General features: G+C 39.3%; 1 protein-coding gene across 1 annotated transcript in view; it reads left to right on the forward strand.

The window, feature by feature from the left end:
• Positions 1-18,615, forward strand: part of TMPRSS15 (transmembrane serine protease 15) — a 332,837-nt gene that overhangs the window by 209,747 nt on the left and 104,475 nt on the right. Inside the window, exons 16-17 of the mRNA XM_063448381.1 lie at positions 2,860-2,985; positions 12,527-12,667. Coding sequence (XP_063304451.1) covers positions 2,860-2,985; positions 12,527-12,667 — 267 coding nt within the window. The remainder of the gene's footprint in view (positions 1-2,859; positions 2,986-12,526; positions 12,668-18,615) is intronic.

The following is an 18,615-nucleotide window of genomic DNA, read 5'->3' on the forward strand; positions in this document are numbered from 1 at the left end:
CGTTGCTACTACGCCCGGGTCCCACGTGTAGTGGCGGAACTGCCACCGGTGCAGTTGCACCGGCGCCCGCACGCTGATGGGGCCCATCGGGTGGCCCATGCACTTAGGGCCACCCGATGGGCCCCATATCTTAAGGGGCCCGGTCAGCGCTGTGGCCGTGGTATAGCGCGACCGGGCCCCTTTAAAAAAGAAAATGGTGCCGCAGCGCAAGTGCTGCTGGGAGGAAGTGGTCACTTCCTCCCAGCTCACTCTGTGCGGGAGGAGCGCCCGACAATGAAGACAAAGAGAGACAGCCGACTGCCAGTCTCATCAGCCCCAGCCAGCCACCCTCCTGCAAAGACAAGGTAAGAAACAGGAGGGTGGCTGGAAAATGAGCTCTGTGTGTGTGAATGTATGTCTGTCTGTATGTCTGTCTGTGTGTATGTCTGTCTGTCTGTTTGTGTGTATGTATGTCTGTATGTATGTCTGTCTGTGTGTATGTATGTCTGTATGTATGTCTGTCTGTGTGTATGTCTGTCTGTTTGTGTGTATGTATGTATGTATGTCTGTCTGTGTGTATGTATGTCTGTGTGTATGTCTGTATGTCTGTCTGTGTGTATGTCTGTCTGTCTGTATGTCTGTCTGTATGTCTGTCTGTATGTCTGTCTGTGTGTGTGTATGTCTGTCTGTCTGTTTGTGTGTATGTATGTCTGTATGTATGTCTGTCTGTGTGTATGTATGTCTGTATGTGTCTGTGTGTATGTCTGTCTGTGTGTCTGTCTGTCTGTGTGTATGTAAGTATGTGTGTATGTCTGTCTGTGTGTCTGTCTGTCTGTATGAATGCATGTCTGTATGCATGTATGTCTATCTGTATGCATGTCATTATGTGTGTATGAATGTCAGTGTATGTATGTCTGCATGTTATTATGAATGTGTGTATGTCTGTCTGGCTGTATGAATGTATGTCTGTATGCATGTATTTCTATCTGTATGCATGTCATTATGTGTGTATGAATGTCAGTGTATGTATGTCTGTATGTCATTATGAATGTGTGTGTGTATGAATGTCAGTGTATGTATGTCTGTATGTCATTATGAATGTGTGTATGTATGGATGTCAGTGTCTGTATGGATGTATGTATGCCAGTATGAATGTATGTGTATGCAACTATGTATGTCTGTATGTATATCTGTATGTATGTCTGTATGCATGTATTTCTATCTGTATGCATGTCATTATGTGTGTATGAATGTCAGTGTATGTATGTCTGCATGTCATTATGAATGTGTGTATGTATGTCTGTCGATCTGTCTGTATGAATGTATGTATGCCAGTATGAATGTATGTCTGTATGTCATTATGAATGAGTGTATGAATGTATGTATGCCAGTATGAATGTTTGTCTGTATGTCATTATGAATGTGTGTATGTATGGATGTCAGTGTCTGTATGAATGTATGTATGCCAGTATGAATGTATGTCTGTATGCATGTATGTATATCTGTATGCATGTCATTATGTGTGTATGAATGTCAGTGTATGTCAGTATGAATGTCTGTCTGTATGTCATTATGAATGTGTCTGTATGTCCTTATGCATGTGTGTCTGTATGTATGTTAGTATGTGTTTGTCACTATGCACACCTGTGTGTCTGTATATGTGTGTATGTTTCAGTATGTGTGTGTCAGTATGTATGCCTATATGCGTATCAGTATGTGTGTCTGTTAGTATGTATCAGTGTGTGTGTGTGTGTGTGTATCTGTGTCCTTTTGTATCAGTGAATGTGTTTGTGTCTGTGTGTGTATTCCTGTGGGCGGGATTTGGAGGTGGTCTCTGTGGGCGGTTTTGGAGGTGGGCCCCCAGGGGCCCAGACCCTGAGCTCAGTTAAAATTTCTGGTGGCGGCCCTGCAGAGCTGCTTTAAGATTAAAGAGATAAAACTGCTTTGTGTAGTTCTATCCTACCAGGGAATGGTTAGTGAGTATTTTTTTTACTCTTTTGTGGTTAGACATGTGCTTGATTCTAATGACTAAGTGCTGGATACTAAAGACAACATTTTGCTCAATAATACATTTTTTTACATTAATAAATGAAGAAACAATTTACTAAATTATTGCTATAAATGCTAAACTATGACCATGTTTTTTGCAGAATTCTTCCAAATCACCTACTTTTACAGAAATAAATTTGTTATTGAATATATGCATATATAAACAAAAATAAAGAACTAATAAATATCCAAGCAGTCACTTTGCAGTACATTGGAATAATTGGAATAAGCAAATTGTGGGTGAGAATAATTTATCATGTAATAGAAATGGAACAATACAGTTTCTTGCCAATACTGTATGATGTGAGATGCTTAAAAATAAAAAAAAGTGAGAATAATAAGGAAATTTGGAGTTTAAAAAAAAAAAAAAAAACCTTTATAGCAAAAGATTTGTTTTCCAATCGGGATTATCAGGTTGCCAAATAATATATGTGTAATGAACTGAGTGTGAGACAAATTTCAGTTGTTTAGAAGTCATGAATTTACATAATTTCAATGAAATCAGCATGATTTTCATGTACAGGTCAATACGATTTTTTGTTGGGTATTTTTATTTTTTTGGATAATGCTGTTTTTTTATCCAGACTTTTTCAATAAATTCCATGGAGTTCTATAAACTAAGCTCATTTGGCATATTTGAATTGTTCTTATTATAAAGAACTCTCTTTTCTCCCCAAGAAGGTGGTGCCCCAAGTCTCCTTACACCACAGCCACCACAATGAGATGTAATGGTTATGGCACTTACCTTACACCTAATCCACCGCTTATTATATATTTCGTTTAAATAAATAAAGTGTAATCTTTATGCATTTTTTGTTGTTTTTTTTTTAGGTGTCTGGTATCTAAATGCTGATATAGGAAAAAATATTAAACTACATTTTAAGACTTTTGACCTCGAGAATATATATGATGTGGTTGAAGTTAGAGATGGCAGAGATGGAAATTCATTGCTACTTGGTAAGTATCAACTCTTGGCTTAAAATAATAATAATAAAAAATGTTTCAGATCTTCAGTGTCCTGTGAGTGGTATGAATTATTGCAAACTAGCGACCAGATGTTAGAATTCCTGCTGTTACCTGAGATCAGAAGCTGATTACAACACGCAGCAGTAAAGTGTTTGTGACAGAACTTCGAAAACCTCAAACCTCAAAAACGGGTCATAGAGATCATCTCCCCGTAGACGTAGTGTTTCTGAAGAAAAGTTGAAAGTCTACCTTGCAGAAGCCATGAAAAACAGTGGGTTAGTGATTTGTTGAATGTTAGGACTACTACGTGTAAAATAACCTAAGAGGCAAACCATAAGGATTCCTTCTCATACACATCTCCTGAACTGAATGACCAATTACGATCTTTACAGCACAATCAAAGTGTAAAACGAAGATAGAATATTAGAAAAGTAATTCCTGGGCATATAATTATCACTGCTAAATAGATTAGTATGTAACATTTGATATCTCGCCCTCTCACATACTGTCTATGCATATCATTATTTAACCAGAGTTGGAAAATTTACATTTTGCTAGTTAGTACATCCTGGGGTCTTGAGATATTATGACACAACTAAATGGTACACACTTTATTCACCTCATGCATAAGAATAGTTGGCACACCTCTGTCTATCAAACTATTTATTATTATTATTATTATTATTAATATTGTGGTTCCTAATTAGCACTTTGCAGTGGAAATGCATACACACATACATTTTAAAACTACATAAAAACACCTCTGTCTTGAAAAAAAATTTTTTGTTCTATATTGGTCATAACATGCTTTGCCACCACTGCATTTTTTTATTTTTATTTTTTATTATTATATATCTGTCCTCTAAACCGCATACTGACAGACTTAAAGGGAAACTCCAGTGCCAGGAAAACAATCTGTTTTCCTGGCACTGAAGGTACCCTCTCCCTCCCACCCACCAATCCCCGGTTCCTGAAAGGGTGAAAACCCATTCAGTCACTTACCTGAGGCAGCGACGATGGCCCTCGTCGCTGTCTCCTCCTCCGCGCCGCTCCTCCTTCTGATTCCGCCGGCCAGTGGGTGAGACTGATCCCGCCCACCGGCCAAGGAGACCTCCAGCCATGGAGCGCTCCCCATAGGAAAGCATTGAAAAAGATTTTCAATGCTTTCCTATAGGGAAATGAGCGACGCTGGAGGTCCTCACACAGCGTGAGGACGTTCAGCGACGCTCTAGCAAAGAAAATCTTTGCTAGAAATCAGGAAGTTCCCTCTAGTGGCTGTCTAGTAGACAGCCACTAGAGGTGGAGTTAACCCTGCAATGTAATTATTGCAGTTTATAAGAAAAACTGCAATAATTACAGTTGCAGGGTTAGGAGTAGTGGGAGTTGGCACCCAGACCCCTCCAATGGGCAGAAGTGGTCTGGGTGCCTGGAGTGTCCCTTTAAGCCTTCCTGAAAATCTTATAAGGCACCTGAGTAGGTAAAGTTAAGAGGCTAAACTTAAAATACTTCATGAAATTATGACTATATTTGTTAGATTAAAACATAATTTTATTTCACACAAGAGGCTCATATTGTTTACTAATCTGGACACTGTAGTCATCAGAACAACTCCAGCTTATTGTAGTTGTTCTGGTGAACATAGTCAGTCCCTGCAGGCTTTTAGTTGTAAACACTGACTTCAGAAAAAAGACAGTGTTTACTTTGCTGCCTAGGAACACCTCTAGTGACAACTCCTCAGCCGGTACTAGAGGTGCTTTCTAGGTCCGTGCTTCACGACATTCCGCATCTCTACCCTCTGCAAGGAGATACTGAACTTTCCTCCTAGAGATGCATTTATTTAATGCATCTCTTTGAGGAGATGCTGATTGGCCAGGGTGGGGTTTGGCTCTGCACCAGGTCTGCCTCCTTGGCTGAGATCATCAGAATTGAAAATGTCAGCCAATCCAATGCTTTCCTATGTGAAAGCCTTGTGATTGACTGAGATTAACACTTCAAGGAAACAGCCAAGGAAACAGATCGAGGGCAGAGCAAGCACCGGCAGACCTGCGGGGCCCTGGTAATAAAGTAAGTTTTTGCTATATTTAGGGGGGTAAGGGAGAGGAGGGCTAGATAGTGATTCTAACACTACAGGGTCAGGAATGCATGTTCATATTCCTGAATCTATAGTGTTTTTTTTAATCTCATAGCAGAAAAGAAAATACATGTTATCTTATTGATTTATTGCTTTTTATTTCTGACTTTCTCATTTAAAATGTATTTTATGTGTAACATTTGAATTTATATGATTTTTTTTCTATAGATTTTGTGACCATTGTTGGTTTTAGCGTAAAATGATGCAAGCTACTACTTTATTATCTCTTTGATCTAAATGCTAACATGTTTTATGTTTGTACACTGGCTTATCTAGTCATTTACATTTATAGATGACTTTCAAATGATTGAAGTTTTTCAAAATAAATACGCTATTGAGATAACAGCTATGAACGCAAAGAAAACAAAAAAAACTAACTTGGAAAAGACATTGTTTCAAACCTTGATGGCCATATGTAAATGAGAATTTGTATAATATTCAATAAGACTGTAATATATACTAGTTCTCCAGAAGTCCTATATGCAGGAATCACTAAACAAATCATATTTAAACTGCTTTAGTACATTTTGTAATATAATAGTAATATTTATCCAACTTCACTATCTGAACATTTCTAGCCAGCAGGCAAAACAGTAAGAGATGATAACTTGTAAAGATCAAAAAAGGCCACCCACATAAAAAATGTGAAATAAAATAGAGGACTAAGTATCATTCATGCCTTTATTCAGCTACCCTTGTGTTATCATGTCACACCCACATGAAGTAGATCAATGAGTAAATAAGGTCTTTAATACGACCTGCTTCGCCACTTCCAGTAGTGAGCAATCTGTAACAGATTATTGTGAAATACATTCGGGCTCCTGCAATAATAACGATTATGTTAATGATGACATTCTATTTGTAGCATATCGTCAGAGACATTTCATAAAATGTAATTGTAGATGAATTCTGAGAGTATTAAACATCCCAGGCAATCTTACTAGGTCTTAATCCCAGATTTTGATGAATGTATGAAATATAATAGGAAAAGCCTTTATTAAAATTCTAAGAAATCCATTAAATGTAGACTGCTGAGTGTGCATAACAAAAATACCAATAACACCCCCAAACTATGGTGAAATAATATGTACAAATATATATTTAGTTTATTTTACCTTTGAGTAACATGTAACTAGATAACATGAAAAGACTCCTCTATGTCTTCACAATAATATATAAAATTCAATATCTACAGAGATAAAATTGACAGACATTGGGCAATACCATCTGTGCAAAGATATACTTTGGGGGAATGAATGACTCACTATGACGAAGGTCAAGATTAAGGAGAAGTTTATACGCTTGATGAATGATGGGCCTGATATTCTTATATTTTTGTGAGTGCATGTCATTCGTTCACCCAAAGTATTTCTTTGCATAGATGATATTACCATATGTCGGTCAATTTTATCTCTGTAGATATATTATTGAGTATTTAAAGGGACACTCCAGTTGCCAATGCTACTATAATGGATTTGATAGGTGTTGGCTTCATTAATATGCTGTATTTTTTTTGCATGCTCAATTCTTTATAGTTTTTGAATAAAATAAATAAAAGTTTTGCAGAATGTGTTGCACTATTCGCCTGCCTATTTAGCCACGCCTCCTCACTTGATAAGGAAATACTTCCTTATCAAGGGTATACACACAACTCAGCCACTGACAGCACTGAATGATCTTAACAACAAAATCATCTGCATTAAAAGGATAGGACACCCAGGAAGGCATATACTAAGGATATCACTACCTGTAGCTTCTTTGACTGCCTGCAGCCAGGTTCTGAATTCAAAGCAACTCACTCAGTGCTGTTGGGGGGACTGTGTGCATACTTTTGATAAGGACTTATTTCTGGCATGAGGGGAATAGTTTAGAAAGTAGGTTTATAGAGTAGAATTCTGCAAAACATTTAAAAACTATAAAGATTTGAACATGCAGAATTACAGCAAAATAATAAGTCCAATATCCAGAAATTAAAGTTGTAGTGACTACAGGAGTGTGCCTTTAAGTAAATGCAATCCAGAAAATGGCTATAAAGATCTGAATGTCCCTTCAGGATAAGCATTTAAATATGACTGATCTTAAATTATTAAGAAGCTAGATTAAATGTGTTCTGCACCTCATATACAATGCAATATCTGTCTTAGTCACAGAGATCTAGTGCTCTCGTACTTGGAAGGAAATCACAAGTGACCAAGGTCAAGAACCAATGTCAAAGCTCTAGACAACATATATACACGATATTAGCCTATTCACCTCATTTTTTCTGGACAACGAGGAATTAACTCACATAAATATGATTAATTCTCCCTCTTCCCTTGAAAAACTGAATGGCAGACTTGCCTGTTTTTCTGTTAATGGTCTCTACTTAACTCATGGATTTTAACTGCAGTCAGAAGTTAACTCATAATGCTATGCTGATATAGATGGTAAAACCAATTCCTTTTCAATTTTCACATGCCAATAAGGAAATGATATACCTAGATATTCTGTAATATTGAAATGAATTACTGTTCAAATCACATTAAAATGCACCAGGTTCTGTAAGAAACATTTTCCTGGTAAAGAAAGAGGATCTCTGGTTAAGACCATAGATAAATTAGAAAGTCCACGGTGCTTGTAGAAATACCAATACCAAGATTAACTGATCAAATATATTGTTTAAAAGATCTGCTAAAACAATTAGATTAGATGAGTAAACATTAATCAGAATGGTGTCGATCTAACATTGTCTGTGAGTTCAGAATATTAATTATTTTCAGTCATTTTTATGGAAGGGATACATAGATAATTTCACTTTGCTTTCGGTCTATCGTCTGTTCTGTGATGTTTCATTACGGTCTATCATCTGTTCAGTGATGACTTTGCTAAACATAGGAATTACATACTCATCTATGTGGATGATATTTAAATAACGTGGACTTGAAATTTCAACATATTAACTTATTTCTAAGTGAGAATTTTGCAACACCAAGTAATCAATATTAACCCCTTAAGGATGGTGGGCGTACAATGCCATTCTTGGGGACCCGGCTCTAAACGAGGCTGGTGGCATAGTACATCCATGCTGTCCTATGTACTTACCTGCTCGCTGGCGATCTCCTGCTGCTGATCCGGCCCGAGGACCTCACGATCACATGGACGGAATAGCCATCCATAGCAGTGCCAGCTGGAATGACAGGTAGTCCACCTGCTGCCTGCAATAAAATTAAATAAAGTTTTAAAACAGTTTAAAATTAAATAATATATGCGTAGATATATATATGATCTAAGTATATATATTCACTTAAACATACATACACATACAATGTCTAAGTGTATTTTAATATTAATATATATATATAGATATATATATATATATCAAACTACAAGTAGAATGTGTATGTATATTTCACATAAATGTATATGTATTTTTCACTATATATATATACCTATATATATATATATATATATATATATAAATAAAAATAATTTTAAAAAATGATAAATATCAAATTAAATTCTCTCGACTTTCAGGCAAGTCCTGCAAATTGTAATTAATAAAATAACTTAATTATGTAAAAATATTACATAAATATATACGTAGAATTAATATATATATATTAAATCCAATTTAAAAAAACGACCAACGTTTCAGTCCCCGCTCGTGACTTTTCTCAGGGTCAACAATAGGACAACAGTGTTAGTAGACACCCAGGAACTATGGATATTGCTTTGATATAATATTGAAATTTCTTTTCCAGTCATTATGTATAAAATTCTGTCTTGAGAGTGTCCTAACAATATCCTAACAACCATCTCTATATTGTATAAATTGATGTACATATGTATATAATTTTTCTATACCTTATCTCTTTCTCTATACTTAATCACTAACTCCTGTGGAGTATCTGAATAAATACACTGATGAAGTTTTTTAAAATGAGACACGTCACTGATGACATCACTCAATCTCGTTTTCATTCTTTTCACCCTCCAATGCACACTTGAGTATGGCATATTTAAATGATCCATGTATCCCTGTTTATTTGTCTTGATAAAAGTCCGGTTGGACTGAAATGTTGACACTTTAGATGTGATTACCTGTTGCTCAAATAAAAAGCACTTTTTGAAATATAACGAGTCCTGTGAGTGCTCTCCATCAAGGTACTATATACGAAGGCCGGAGATTGCACCAAGGCACTAACAAGACTGTGAGCTGTGAGTGCAGGACACGTGGAATTGTATATATTTATATTTATATTTTTTTATTCTACGTATATATTTATGTAATATTTTTACATAATTAAGTCACTTAATAAATTACAATTTGCGGGACCTGCCTGATAACCTAGGCAGAAAGTCCAGAGAATTTAACTTGCTAGCATTGTATTTAACCCTGTAACTTTTCACTGTTTTACTCGGGAGACTTCGCTGAATACAAATATTAGTGTTTCAAAACAGTAAAATGTATTACAACGATGACATCATCAGTGAAAGTGACATTTTTTGCATTTTCCACACACAAACGGCACTTACACTGACGATATAATTGTTGTAATAAGTTTTACAGTTTTGAAACACTAATATTTGTGTTCAGCGAAGCCTCCTGAGTACAACTCGTACAGGTTGTATGGGTTTTATCGTGTTTGCAAAAGTTACAGAGTCATTATAAGGCTTGTGTTTCAGTTTTTCACATTGAAATTTGCCAGATTGGTTATGTTGCCTTTGAGACTGTATGGTAGCCCAAGAATGAGAATTACCCTCATGATGGCATACCATTTGCAACAGTAGACAACCCAAGGTATTGTAAATGGGGTATGTCCATTCTTTTTTAGTAGCCACTTAGTCACAAACACTGGCCAAAATTGGCATTCAAATTAGTTTTTTGCTTTTTTCACACACAATCAAATATTAACGCTAACTTTGGCCAGTGTTTGTGACATTCACAGTTAAAATGTCATGCAGAACTAAAAAAATAAAACAAATTCTTAATTTCTCAAATTTTTAATATTTTAATCATATTAAATTATGCCACATAGCCACATATGTGATGTTAAATGGAAGCCCTATTTCTCCTGAATAAAATAATATATAATAAGTGTGGGTGCATTTAAAATGAAAGAGGTGAATTACGGTTGAACAGACACATAGTCAAATTCCAAGTTTTATTTACATTTTATTTTGATCAAAGCATGTATATTTGGCTCAGTCCTTAAGGGGTTAATCCTAACTCAAATCATCAGTTTTCTAATGAATTCTCCTAAAGCACAACTTGACAGGGGGAAAAAAAATAAAACTTAAAGGCAGCCAGAAAGTTAGTATTTTGTTGAATAAAGAACCAAATTCTTTAAAAGCTTTAACAAGTATTTGTTGGGCTGTTTGTACTCTCTAATTTACTCGCCCTGCATTTCTACATTACAGAACTACAGAACTTCCCAAAGATTGAATGTCAGTTATGAAAGGTCAGGTATAATTAAGTGGTGGACCTGCTGTGAGGGTTCAAGTATTTTCAAGGATGGGATGGTAAAAGCTATATTTACCTTTTTCACTTGTTATAGAGATAAAATGATAGGAGCGAAATGGTCCAACTTAGAATTGGATAATTGTATAAATTGTTTGGATATACTTGGGTCAGTGTACAAAACAGTTAACTGTTACAGTTAGTCTTCCACAAATAGCTTATCTTGGGAAATAAGCAAACAGGCATGTCAATTATAAAGCCTTGCCACGCCCTGCAATTAGGCTAAGAACACTCTGATTGGCTGGTTGGCTGGTTTAAGCCAATCAGAGTGCTCTTTGTCATTTTACACAGCGTGGGAAAATACCAAAGAACTTCCCCACGCTGTGTAAAATTACACAGAGCTCTGTGATTGGATTGCTTAAAATCCATCCAATCACAGCGCTCTTTGTCATTTTACACAGCGTGGGAAAATTCCAAAGAACTTTCCCATGCTGTGTAAAATGACACAGAGCACTGTGATTGGATGGCTTGAAATCCATCCAATCACAGTGCTCTGTGTCATTTTACACAGCGTGGGAAAGTTCTTTGGAATTTTCCCACGCTGTGTAAAATGACAAAGAGCACTCTGATTGGTTGGCTTGAAATCCATCCAATCACAGTGCTCTGTGTCATTTTACACAGTGTGGGAAAATTCCAAAGAACTTTCCCACGCTGTGTAAAATGACACAGAGCACTGTGATTGGATGGATTTCAAGCCATCCAATCACAGTGCTCTGTGTCATTTTACACAGCGTGGGAAAGTTCTTTGGAATTTTCCCACGTTGTGTAAAATGACAAAGAGCACTCTGATTGGCTTAAACCCGCTGCCCAGGGGTGGGGGCTGGAGAAGGGGAGGACAGTAGGTCCCCCCCTCATTATCTTTATGGCCCCCACCCGCCGCCCAGGGGTGGGGGCCGAGGGGGGGACAGTAGGTCCCCCCCTCATTATAATTATGGCCCCCACCCGCCGCCCAGGGGTGGGGGCAGGGGGGGAGGACAGTAGGTCCCCCCCTCATTATCTTTATGGCCCCCACCTGCCGCCCAGGGGTGGGGGCCAGGTGGGGGAGGACAGTAGGCCCCCCCCTCATTATCATTATGGCCCCCACCCGCCGCCCCGGGGTGGGGGCCGGGGGGGGAAGGAGAGTAGGTCTCCCCTCCCCTTTAATCACTATTATAGCCAGAAAGGGTCCCTGTGGGTTTTAAAATTCGCCTGCCTATTGAAGTCTATGGCGGTTCGCCCTGTTCGCCCGGTTCGCGAACATTTGCGGAAATTCGCGTTCGCGGTTCGCGAACCGAAAATGTTATGTTCGCGACATCACTAGTCACTAAGAATAAATAGAATTATGCCACAATATGACGATCAATATATAATCTGTTCTGCGGTGTGATTGGTTATGACAACATTCTTTTCATCAAGTTTGTGAGCACTTTATCTGTTCAAATTTATTTACATTTGTTTTGCTTCTATGGCAGGAAGCAAAGAAAGATTGAGGATAATATATCCCGTCTGTCTTTAATGACATTTCTTCTTTCAACGATTATGCTAAGAAAATTTTGAGTTAAAGTAACTGCGTGAAATCTGTGCTACTTTAAGTTCTTTCCCATAGCATGGCATTACAAATCGATAATGACATTAATTTAACACTAATTACTCAATCAGTCGTATGTAGCTTATTTACATTAAGGTTTTATGACTTCTCACCATAATCAATAGCCTGTTTCTAATTGTGTTAGATACACTAACAGTAACCAGCATAAAAAAAGGGAATTATTATGTGCACACATTTTAATATAATTATTTAGCAGTAACGTTTTCAATCGTTAGGAGGAAGGCATATGGAACTGTAAAATATAAATTATGAAGATGTTTATAGAATGTGAGATATTTCTCATTATATATTTTCATATTTCACTTTTATCCAGCTGTTTACACAGGTTATAATCCAGTAGCTGATGTCTTCTCTACAACCAATCAGATGACAGTATATTTCACAACAGATTCATCTGGGACTGCCAGAGGGTTTTTGGCCAACTTTACAACCGGTTATCACCTGGGCTTATCAGGTTGGTAAATTAATATGAATCATTCTCAAAAAATAACATTTGTGCTTTCTTTTTAATTTTTGTAAGCAAAAGCTTAAAATCCATGTTATTTGTTGATTAGTTATATTAAAGGAGCACGTCAAGCATCATATTCAGTATGGCCTGCTGCAGTGTTTATGGTGGCAGCAGTGGCCTGGCGCTCTCCCATTATAACTAATGAAACTGTTTGCAACCAATTTGACAATTTATCTTGAGTTTTGCTGGCACTGGTCACCTGTTCCTCTGCAAGGAGCTTCTCTGCACCATATCATGCTGGGTCAACTCATTGCTGGGTCAACTCATTGGGTGATTGAGTTGGCAGAGTGCTCTCGGCCATTGGACTAACCCTGTACCCCTAGCCTTAGTGCAATGCAACTTTCACTCTGCATAGAACCAGTTAAACCTATATTGTGTCAGGGCACTGCTGGTAAGCGGGATGTGATAGTTATGGTGTTTGGACTGTTCCTTTAATGGAATCTCTCAACAAATTTCAAGTTTTACCTAGCAACACAAACTTTCACTGACAGACACACACCCTCACTGATACACATTACACTGACATACACTCACTGGCAGAAACACAGTCATTGGCTCACACACTGTTAAACCAACACACACTTTCACGGACACACTTTCACACACACTGACACACTCAGTCACTGACAGACACACACTCCCAGATACACATACACTCACTGACATACACTCACTGACAGACACATACATGCTCACTGACAGACACCACCCCTCACTGATTTGACACACACTGACAGACAGGCCCGGATTGCTCATCAGGCAAACCGGGCAAATGCAGAGCCAGCCCCGCTGTGTTCCATGAAGGGCCGGTGGGGAGATCAAAGATCTCCCTCACTGGCCCACATGCAGTCAAACGTGGCCACCGGCGGAGAGAGAGGGAGGGAGACAGCCAGCAGAGGAGGACCCGGCGGAGCTCTAACTTGCAGCGAGATCCGGACCTCTCGCGAGATCCGGACCGTTGCCATGGGTGCATTTAACATGAAAGAGGTGAATTACGGTTGAACAGACATATAGTCAAATTCCAATTCCCCCCCTCCCCCCGTCTAGGCTACAAGTAAGAAGGGGGGCGGAGGATATACTGTTGGGTTTTTCTTGTTTATTAAAAAAATAAATACATTAATATTGGCCTCCCCCAACACACAATCCTCACAAACACATCACCCTCACACACACAGCACCCTAACAAACAGCACCCTAACACACACACACAGCACCCTAACACACACATCACCCTAACACACACACACACAGCACCCTAACAGACAGCACCCTAACACACACACACAGCACCCTAACACACAGCACCCTAACATACACAGCACCCTAACATACACAGCACCCTAACACACAGCACCCTAACACGCACACACAGCACCCTAACACACACATCACCCTAACACAGCACTCTAACACACACACAGCACTCTAACACACACACAGCACCCTAACACACACACAGCACCCTAACACACAGCACCCTAACACACACAGCACCCTAACACACAGCACCCTAACACACACATCACCCTAACACACACAGCACCCTAACACACACATCACCCTAACACACACAGCACCCTAACACACACATCACCCTAACACACAGCACCCTAACACACACATCACCCTAACACACACATCACCCTAACACACACAGCACCCTAACACAGCACCCTAACACACACACACATCGCCCTTACACAGCAGCCACACACACACAGCACCCTAACACACACACACACAGCACCCTTACACACACACAGCACCCTTACACACACAGCACCCTCACTCACACATCACCCTAACACACAGCACCCTCACTCACACACACAGCACCATAACACACACACACATCCCCCTTGCACAGCACCCTAACACATAGCACCCTAACACACACAACACCCTAACACACACATCACTCTCACACAGCATCCTAACACCCACACAGACTGCACACCTCACACACACATACTGCACCCTCACACACACACACATACTGCACCCACCCCCACACACAGCACACTTACACACACATTATACCCCTCACAAATGCACACTACACCCCTTACACATACACACTACACCCTTCACACACACACTGCACACCTCACACATCCACACAGCAGCCCCCAAACACGCTGCATCACTCACACACACACAATACTTCCAAACATATATGTATATACACTACAAAACCCCTCACACACATACTGCACCCCTAAACAAACACTAGATTCCTTACCCAACTCTGGATCATCTACAGATATACACACTAGATCTCTATATACACTCTGAATCCTCTATACACACACACACACTCACTCTGAATCCTCTATACACTCACACACACTCACATCTCCTATACACACTCCTGAGTCCTTCAAACACACACTAGATCCCCTACACACAGACGCTGCACCACCTACACACACACTACATTTCTGACATACACACTCTGGATCCCCTATGCACACACTAGATTCCATGTAAGCAAACACATAGTGTCTCCATAAATGGCATACAGTGAGTATCCCAATTATGGAAACCACTGAGACAAGTTTCAAGCAAACATGTTATTAAATTTGCTTGTGCTGTGCAGAACAAATACAGGGCCCTTTTCTCATGCCCTGGAAGAGCATTGAACCAACATGCTCACTTTGAGATGGGGCGTGCTTGTCATTGGGGATGACAAAACACACCCTATCTGGCCCCGCCCCCTTTTCAGTGAGCCGCTGTGAATAAAAAATGCCCGGGCCAAATTTTTTCCCCAGTCCGGCCCTGCTGATAGACACACACCGATAGATGCACAAAAACTCAGAGACTCACTCACACACTCACTGACAGACACACGCTTATTGACATTCACACACTCAGACATATACACACTTATTTACTCACAAACATGCACACACTCACTGACACACAGACACACAATCACAGACACATTAACAGACACACACACACTTACTGACAGACACACTCATTTACTAGCAGACTGTAATGGTACTTACCCGGTCTGCGAGCTGGCAGGGGTCATCTGATCGAACCTCATGCGGCTCGCCTGGAGGCAGTAGTGATCGAGCGGCATGCAGCTCTGAAGCTCCATACTCCTGGCGGGCCGCGTGCGCCGAACAGTCTGAGCGGGCGTAGCCCGTATAGTATTGGGAACGCTGCTCGCATAGTGAGCATGTTCTTATAAGGGAAAGAGGAGCGGTCGGCTCCCATTGGCCAATGTCATTCCGGCTCCCCTAGTCGTGCACTTTTTGTGACACAGGCATGATGTGGACCAATCAAATTAAAAATAAAAGTATTTAAACTTACCTAGCACTAGATTCTGTGCCCTATTGTGGTTTCTGTTCCCAGTACTATTTAGAGCAGTGTTTCCCAACCCAGTCCTCAAGGCACACCTACCAGTCCAGGATTTAAGGATTACCCAGTTTTGTCTAAGGTGTTTTTTCTTTTTTTTCTAAAAACACCTTAGACAAAACTGGGTAATCCTTAAATCCTGGACTGGTAGGTGTGCCTTGAGGACTGGGTTGGGAAACACTGATTTAGAGCATTCCTTGTGATATTGTATTGTATTCTGGTATTGACCTTGGCTTTGTTTCCTGACTCTGAGTTTCTCTTTTACTCTTGCCTGTCTTGTTTGCCCTTCTGATTATTACCATGTACCTGACTCGATTTCGATTTCTCGATTAGTTCTCGATTTCGCTGTCTCTCCTTTACCCTGACCTCGGCTCGTATTTCGACTAAGCTTTTCTCTGTCTAATGTTAAGTCCGGCCACTCTAAGGCCAGGTAAGACTATATATTTATTTTGCCTGTTCCTTGCTATCCTAAACTCTGCATGTTAGTGTTAACACCAAATACACCCAGCCTCCCTACCTTTGGAAATAGAGTAAGAATAGCACATCTAATAGATCAGCACTCCCTCGCCGCCTGTCTACATTACACAGAGCCGCCCATTTACATTATGCACAGATGCCCAGCTAAGCTCTCCATAACAGACAGCATACAGGGGGTGTCTGAGCAGGTGTTTCTGTGTGGTTTTTTTTGCCATCCTCCCTGGAAAGTGCCACCCAAGGCAAATGCCTTGTTCGCCTCATGGTAGATACAACAATGATTATCTCCAAAATGTGTCAAATGCAGACAGTTTTGAAAGGTTATTCCAAGCACCATGACCACATCAGTCATTTGAAGTGGTTGTGGTGCCTGGAGCATGTATGTGCAGTTCTTTGCCTTGAAACCCTATACCACGGGTAGTCAACCTTTTAATATCTACCACCCACCTAGGTATCTTTCTTAATGGTAAAATGTCCTTACCGCCCACCGGTGCCGCATTAACTTAAATTTTTAGTGCAAGTGCAAATATTTTTTTAGAAATGTGCTTTTTTAAAAAAATATGTACTTCCATTTTTCGTTTTATTTCTACTTTATTCATGTTTAGACATACATATTTAAAATGTTATGAATTTCTGCATCTTCATCGGTGTAGTGTCTATTATTGCTTAAATTGAAGAAAAAGGAAGTTAAATGTGAAAACTGGATTCTTGCTATTTTTTTCAATTTTTTTTTTATTTTTCTTCCTTATCCTTATCCTTATTTTTTCTTTTTTCTTCTTTCTTATTGCATTCACCAGCAGGATGGCTGAACTAGGTAGCCCACTTTATTATTAGCCAACAACTAAAAAATAAAACAGGAAAAAGGAATATCTTTATATCAGGTGTCTCTTTTTCCTCTCTCTTTATTTTCTCTTTCTCCTTACCTTAATTCTTTTTATTTTCCTTTTTTCTTTTCTTTTATATTAAAAACAGAACTTTACTTGCCAAAGAAAAATTATAGAACTTAGCTTGCCAAACTTCAATATCAGCCACTCTAAACATGATGCTTCTTCCTGTTCCTGCTTTCACATTGAGTGCATCAGCTCCTCTCCTCTTCCAGAGGGTTACATCATCATTCCCCCATCCATCCCGATCAGGAGTGCCTCCTTTTAGCCATCGAGAGAGATTTAGCAAACAGAGGCGTTCACGCAATGCATGTTGGGCAATTTTGTGAGGTCACTCTCGATGTCTGGAGGGAGGTGCGTGCCTGTGCGGAGCATGTGGCTGTGCCGGAGAACCAAGGGTCACGGATAAAACCCACCACCACCCACCATAAAAGCTTGAATCGCCCACTAGGGACCAGGTTGACTACCACTGCACTACACAAACAGAGATTAACCTCTTAGCGTCCACAGGTTGAGTTACATAGGCAGCAACATAGGGGTTTCATCAACCAGTCCAGAACTGGAGTTCCCAGCTGACTAATGACACAGAATGTCAGTCATTGGCTGAGAGCAGTTATTCTTCAAAAGTTAGTTGAAAAATTGACATTTAGTGGATATACTCTCTAGTGACATATTAATATGCATTTGTGTATTCTGAACAAATAGTTATTCCATAGTATCTAAAGACACATGGAAAAGTATTACTTCTTTCAGTAAACAGGAAGACAAATTGAATATATTCCGAATAATCCACTTTAGGTGTGAACAGATGGCATTCAATTTGATATAGCACCCTGTAACATAAGTATTGATATCCTGAACATACTGATTTCGGTCATGACTAGAAAATGGAAAATGATTGACAGCAACATACAATGCTTATAATGCACTTTAGACAGCAACAAGCGGTCTAATACAATACATAAAATCAATGATTTAACCAGCTTGCTGCCCATCTCATTTTTCTTGGTTATCAAAGCACTATTTATTGCCACATATTAAATACAGAATAACTAATAGCACTCCCAAAATCTGTAAATCAATTATACAGTCTATGTACCATCATCACTACAGCTTATTGTTGTGGTTATAGCGCAATGATTCTTCTGATTTTTCTACCACATGCTGAAA

Source organism: Pelobates fuscus, chromosome 1 (genome assembly GCF_036172605.1).
Source record: "Pelobates fuscus isolate aPelFus1 chromosome 1, aPelFus1.pri, whole genome shotgun sequence".
NCBI lineage: Eukaryota > Metazoa > Chordata > Amphibia > Anura > Pelobatidae > Pelobates > Pelobates fuscus.